This window comes from Panthera uncia, chromosome B4, assembly GCF_023721935.1.
Source record: "Panthera uncia isolate 11264 chromosome B4, Puncia_PCG_1.0, whole genome shotgun sequence".
NCBI lineage: Eukaryota > Metazoa > Chordata > Mammalia > Carnivora > Felidae > Panthera > Panthera uncia.
Genome location: NC_064809.1, coordinates 133,550,498 through 133,557,300, shown reverse-complemented (window position 1 = coordinate 133,557,300; position 6,803 = coordinate 133,550,498). Strand labels below are relative to the sequence as shown.

At 64.2% G+C, this 6,803-nt stretch overlaps 1 protein-coding gene across 2 annotated transcripts in view; it reads left to right on the top strand.

The window, feature by feature from the left end:
• The window catches only part of SHISAL1 (shisa like 1), a 48,173-nt gene that overhangs the window by 12,470 nt on the left and 28,900 nt on the right, over nucleotides 1-6,803 (top strand). Inside the window, exon 3 of one of the 2 annotated variants that reach the window (XM_049626525.1) lies at nucleotides 3,116-3,433. In XM_049626525.1, coding sequence (XP_049482482.1) covers nucleotides 3,116-3,433 — 318 coding nt within the window. Of the gene's footprint in view, nucleotides 1-3,115; nucleotides 4,206-6,803 lie in introns of those variants that run through there. The other variant, XM_049626524.1, reaches the window with a different exon arrangement.

The window sequence follows — 6,803 nt, the reverse complement described above, 5'->3', positions numbered from 1 at the left end:
CCCCCCCCCGGACATCCGGACGTGACCTTGGGGTTTTCCCAAGATTCAGCACACCCCGAGGTTAGACGGACCCGGGTCTGAATCCCAACGCAGCCCCTTCCCAGCCGGCCGGTGACTTTGCCTCTCTGGACCTCGTGTCCTCACCTGGACCTCCTAACTCACCGGATTGTTGCGGGGAGTGAGAAGCACGGGGCACCGGCGTGCTGTGATCACCTGTATCGCTATGAACTCTTAGTGAATGTGCAGAGAGAAGGTGAGGTCTCGTGAGGGAGCTAGTTATATATCGAAGTCTCCCTTGTCACCAGCTCACCGAAGCGTTCGACGTGCGTTCGAGCTCTGAGCTCGAGGGGCCAACGATCCCACAAAACAGCCAAGACGACACGGTGTGTTCTGGGAAACCCAGTGACTTTGGGAGCCCCAGGGAGGCGTTGGATCTGACAGGGGACACCCAGGAAGGCTTCCTGGAGGAGGAGGTGGCTGAGCTGAGACATGGGCGCACGGGAAGTAGGGAGCGGGTTCCAGGCAGAGGAGCGGCATAGACCAAGGCCTCGAGGCGACCTTTCTGCCCTGGGAACCTGGGGGCACCTGTCCAGGATGGTACGGCGCCACGGTTGAGAATGTGTGCTCTGGGGCCAGACTTCCGAGTTCAAATCCCGGCTCTGCACTCACTGGCTGTGAGATCTTAGATGAGTCTCTTCACCCTTCCGAGCCTCAGTTTCCCATCTGTAACACGGGGATGGTGGTGATAGCAACGATGCTTCCTTCCGTGTTGGCTGGGAGCGCCGAACGGGCCGCCGTGCAGAAGCGCGGAGAGCGAGGTTCGCTGGCTGCTGCTTTCATTACTGTTCTTGTTTCGCTGCTGGCTCAGGCCCAGCTGCGGTCCAGCCGCCACCCCCGGGCTGGCATCCTGGTCTCCCTCTCTGCAGGGGCAGCATCTGTAAGCAGCTGGCCCTGCCTCCCGCTTCCCGCTCCCCTCCCTCAGCCCCGAGGAGGCCGCTGCCATGGGAACCACCAAGGAAAAACCTGATGTTCGCAGCGATGCAGTGGGGGCTCCGGGGAGGCTGGAGAGAGGGTGCTGGGGAAAGCAGGAGGGCCGGAGACCGCAGCCAGGCCCTCCTCCTCTGTCCACGTGGACGTCCACCCCAGGACTCCTGCTTCGGCGAGCCAGGCGGGGACTGCCAGCCTCTGTTCCCTCCCAGAAATTCCACATCCAGATGTATCCAGGCAAAGCTGGCTTCCGCCTGAAGTGCGGCAGCGTGGGGCCTGGCTGTCAGTCATTCACACCTTAGCACGAACAAGCCCCCGAGACTGCTGCAGGCCTCGTGGAGGTGGTGGCTGGAGGTGGGGCCACACCAGGGAAGGAGGGTGGCTGAGATACGGACTTGCATGTCCCCCCCCTCTCCCCCCAAGCAGATACCAAGCCCTGAGCACTTACCGGGGCCTGCTCCGTGCTGAGTGCTTGGGTACCCAGAGACCTCCCACTTGAGGGACCTCCAAGCACGCAAGCCAAGTCTTCAGGGGGAAAAACTGGCTAAGCAAGGGGGAGGGAAGGCGTTCCGGGCAAAGAGCATGTGTGAGCAAAAGTGAACAGCCCTGGCCCGGGGCCCAGGAGTCGGAGGGCAATCGCCCCCGTCTCGCTGCTGAGGCCACGACTGGGCGGGGTGAATTGAGACGGTCTCTGCCAGGGCCCAGGGACACACAGGGGTTCTCCCAGGCCGCACAGCAAAGCTGGGCCAGGGAGGAACCTGAAGACGGAACCAGGTGCCCTGGCTCCAGGCCTGTGCTCTCCAGCCTCGGTCAGGGTCCAGAGGGACCTGCCGTGGGGACCCAGGACACCCAGGGGCCCTGTCTGGGTCCGGAGCTGGGGGAGGGGGCAGTGAGGCGGGACACTGGCTCTGCTTCTCTTCAGTGCCCCTCCTCTCTGCCACCGGCCAGCGCTCACCCACCTGAACAGATGCCCGCAGCAGGGACCAGATGGAGGCGGTCTCTGAGTGATTAATAAATCAGTCTCTTTAAACAGCCACAGCCCCTGGCGAGCACTGTTTGGAGCAAGGCAGCCCCAGCCCAGGAAACAGCCCTCCCTGGGCTCCCAGGGGACACTCAGGATAGACCCAGACGACTCGGTCCCGGGGGGTGGGGGCCGGGTTTGACGGGCACTCAGGACTGTGGGTCAGAGGAGGGGGCTGTAGGAGGGGCAGCATGTCTGGAAGGCTTCCTGGGGGAAGCAGTGTCCAAGAGGCCGAGGGGGAGTCGGGCAGGGTGGCGGGGAGCCAAGCTTCACAAAGGAGCTGTGAGCCCCGGCAGCCTAAAACTGGGGCTGACGGCCCTCAGTGGGGAAGTCCTGGGTGAATGAGCAAGAGAGACCTTGGCCGGGGACCCTGAGAGCCCCAGCCGCGCACCCTGTGGCGGTGCTGGGGGGAGGGGGAGAGGGCAGTGGCGGCAGGGGCTGTGAGTGCTGCGTGGGGCGCAGGGAGGGAGGCTGAGCCCACATCTGCTTTCTGGACTCCTGAGGAAGGGCAAGAGGGAGAGTCCGAAGGGGGAGGGGCTGCCCGGGGGAGGGGTGCCCCCGCCGTATCCCCCACAACCCATGGGGGGGACGCCGAGGGCCAGGGGTATATGGCTCAGGAAGTTAGGACCTGCGTTTGCCCTGGGTCCAGTAAGGTAGGGAGGAGCTGCTGGGGGACGAGGGAGGGAGGAGGCAGTAATCCATGCAGGAGAACATCCCGGGAGGTGGGGACAGCACACACAAAGGCCCGGGGGGGGGGGGGGGGCAAGCAGGGGGCACCCCCAGGGGACAGCCGGCAGGCCCAAGAGCAGCGCCCATGAAGATGAAGGTCTTTCCCAACTCCCTGGGATCCCCGCCCGCCCCCCCCCCCCCCCCCCCGGGATCCTGGGGGCGATGCCCCCTGGGGGGGGTGGGGGAGGGACAGGGTGCAGAGGAATGTTTTCCAAGGATCTAGGAGGACAGGAAGTGGAGGGCGGGTGTGGGGAGGGGAGCCAGGACACCGTGCCCCCAGGGAGGGGCTTGGGACCCCGAAGGAGCCCCGCGGATTAACTCTGTCGATGGGGGCTGTTGCTGTCTTTGCTCTCAGTGTCTGTCTCTGTTTCCCCCCAGCAATTACACCGCCTTGCTGGGAGTGTGGATCTATGGCTTTTTCGTGTTCATGCTGCTGGTCCTGGATCTTTTGTATTACTCGGCAATGAACTACGACATTTGCAAGGTTTACCTGGCGCGGTGGGGCATCCACGGACACTGGATGAAACAGGACCCCCGGCGGTGGGGCAATCCTGCCCGGCCCCCGCGGCCAGGGCAGCCGGCCCCGCAGCCCCAGCCTCCCCCGGGGCTGCTGCCGCAAGCCCCGCAGGCCGCGCCCACGCTGCAGGGAGATGCTCACCACCCACCACTGATGACCTTCCAGAGCTCGTCTGCCTGGTGAGTGGTTGCGATCAAGGCCCTGGCCGCCACGGATCACTGGCCCTTGACAAGCTCGGAAAAGAGCGGGTCCTTACTGCTTGCTGTGTTTGGCTCACCGACCGCCTGATCGTTTGCTTGTCTTACTTGCCGAGAAGGATTCGAAGGTGCCCGTGAGAGCACGTGCCTGGGCAAGAAGGTCAAAAACGAGAGGTGGACGCGGAGCTTGGGAGCCGAGCTCGCAAGCTGATGGCACTCAGAGCCTGGCGCGGGAGTGGTCGCCACTGAGCGTTTAATGGAGTCGTGAGTCTCCCGGCTGCCACGGCAAGAGGGGAAATTGGATGGCTTGCCGAGTTTGCGCGGTCTAGGCAAAGGAAGCCGATGGCTTTTTGGAGGTTGGGGGATAGGCTTTTTCGGCATGGAGTTAGAAAGTAAGCCTGTTACTGGGTTGGTTCCTTAGGTTCACGTGCACTGAGCCCCACAGGGACGGCTGAGGTTATGCAGGCAGGCTGCTCGGGGGTGGCCCAGGGGAAAGGAAGGGAGGCGGGAAGGGAAGCGGGATATCAGGGGCTTGGCCTAGTAGCCTGGCTGCCCCAGGAGAGCCGGGTACACCGCCCAAGGGGTATGTTCAAACCTGACTTTCTCTACTCTCTACTGTATGAGTCCCAGGCCAGCGGGAGGTAGGGAATGACTGACCGTCCTTGGGCAGGGCGGACTGGGAAGGAGTGAGGAGGGCTGTACGTATTTTTTTTTAACTCTATTTATTTATTTTGAGAGAGACGGAGACAGTGCAAGGAGGGGAGGGGAGGGGAGGGGCGGGGGGGGCGGAGAGAATCCCAAGCAGGCTCCACGCCACCAGCCCAGAGCCCGTCGCAGGGCTTAACCCCACGAAACCACGAGATCGTGATCCGAGCCAAAACCAAGAGTCGGACGCTTTAACCGAGGGAGCCACCCAGGTGCCCCGCGGGCTGTACATTTTGGAGCAGGAGCCCAGCGTGAGGGAGGCCCGCGGAAGAGACGGGAGCCACGCAGAGGGCAGACACCCCAGTCAGGAGGTTTGATGTGGGGATGGGTTGCAGCCGTGGTCACGTGGGACGTGGGGCACATCCTCCCACTGAGCCCAGCCTACGAGGTCCCTCCCACAGTCTCTGAGCTTTGCAGGAAACCCGACCCGGCTTTGAGCCCCAGCAACGCGTTCAGGCAAGTCACCTTCCCGATCATCGTCCCAAAGCCCCCTGCCAGCTCCCTCCGAGGGTTAAATTAAATGTCTGGCACACAGTAGGTGCCCAGTTAACGACTGGTCCTTCCTTGCCGGAGATGCGACCCAGCTAGTGAATGATCGTTAAATAGCTAGCAGGTACTGACCTTTTCAATAATGAATGACTTAAATAATTCATAAAGAGGCACTTAAATCAGCTTATTGATTGAATAATTGCCCCATCTGTCGTGCAGGAGACAAAAACACGGCCCCGTGCACCTCAGCTTGGCAGATACCGGCCGAGCTGGCCCTCTGGGCCCTTCCCCCGTGCCGGGCCGCTGGTGATATCGAGGTGATGGGTGGAGAACCCCAAGGAACGGGGCGGAAAGGCGGGGGCCCACACAGAGCTACAGACCTGGCCCCGATGGTGGGTTTTCTGAAATATGGGTCTCTGGCGGCAGCCGTACCTGGGGCGTCTGTCGAAATAAATCCCTGGGAGCCTGCTAATCGGAAAACTCTGGAGGGGGCGGGGTACCTGAGGGACCACAGTTTGGGAACCACTGGACAATGTCATTCGTACGAGCGGCCAAGTTTTCGTGAGAAAGCTCACGGGGACCGTGCGTAAAGTCCAGACACGAGACTGAGCTCGCGGTCCCCGAGCTGTGCTGAGTGGGAGACGTTTCACCCAGGAGCTCAGAGGCTTTCCGTGTCCCCCCCCCCGCCCCCCGCTTCCCATACTGTGGCCTCCTAGGGGTGCTCCCGTAATCGCATGCGCGTTCACGAAACAGACCATCAGAAGCCGGCGAGCGTGTGACGGGGGATGGAGGGCTCACACCGGGTGGCCTCGCGGCTCCTGTCATGCCCCCGACACCCGGCGTGAGCTTGGGCGAGGGGCTCCCTGCTCGGGCTTCCACGTCACCCACCACGGGGAGAGGGGGTGGCCTTGGCGAGACCGTCAGCTGCCGGCCTGCTGGCGGATGCCCACGGTTCTGGCATCATCCGCGAGCGCCCGCCGTGGCCCTGGCTCCGCGTTCGCCGTGTCCCATTCTTGCTCTGACCCCGTGGGCGGAGAGGTGAAGGAGCCTCCCCAAAGCCACCGGCCGGTGACGGAGCGGGGATCAGGCCGCGGTCCTCTGTGCTGGCAGAAAGGACGCGGTGGGCGAAGCCACCTTCCTTCCCACCGTTCAGCGGGGCTGACGCTTCCCCCATCAGCCCCCGGCCCCATCCTGGGCGGAAGACGTCAGTGACACTGGAAGATGTGACCGGCGGGGGGCGGGGAGGGGCGCGGCCCGGGCAGGGCTGAGCGGGCGTCCCGGGCAGAGAGCCGTGAGCGTGGCCACCAGGGCGTCATCAGGCGACACGGGGCGTGTGGCTGGGGAGGGAGTGGGGGGCGGGCCGTGCTCAGTGCTGCTCCCAGAACGAGAGCTGGGGTCCGCCGCCGCCTCCAGGTTGTCACCCTGGGTTCCCCAAGCAGCCAGCTCGTCCCCGTTGGGTACAGATCCCATCGGCTGTCCCGGCACCGTTACCGTGTTTGGGGCTGGAGCTGATGGTCCCGGTTCAAGACCCACCTGCATCGCGCTGTGACCTGAGCAAGGCAAGGCACCGGCCCCGCCTCAGTTTCCCCCGCGAACATACCGGGGGGCACGTCCGCCTTGGGAGTTAAGTGGGAGGATCCTTCGGAGGAGGGGCCTGGCCTACTGCCCGGCCCCGGGGGCTTGTGGATTCTCGGGGTCACAGGTGGGTGACTCAACGTGGTCGGGGTCGGGGCCCCGCCCTGCAGGGCGGACGGGGACGTGGAAGCCGCCAGCCACGTGCCGCCGATGTCGTTGCCCATTTGCCCTGTGGGGTGAGGATCGTGTGCCCCATTCTCCTGTGTGGAAACTGGGGCGCTCGGGGCGGGGTGGGGGTGACCTCTGTTCGCGGGGAGCCGGCTTTCCCTGTTACTCAGACCAGGAGGTTTGGCGGTCGAGCTCCACGAGCTCAGTCCCCCCAGGCGCCCCGCTGCCCGGGCTCACGTCCTCCTCAGAGTGGTGACAGGCGCCCTGCACACCTGCCTGTTCTGTCGGTCGCCCTGCCCCCCTTGTGCTCCAGAAGCTCCCCAGACAGCAGGACCCTTCCCCTGCCTCCCTCTCCTCCTCTCTTCCTTCTCTCTTTCCTCCCCCCCCCCCCCCCCCCCCCCCCCCCCCCCCCCCC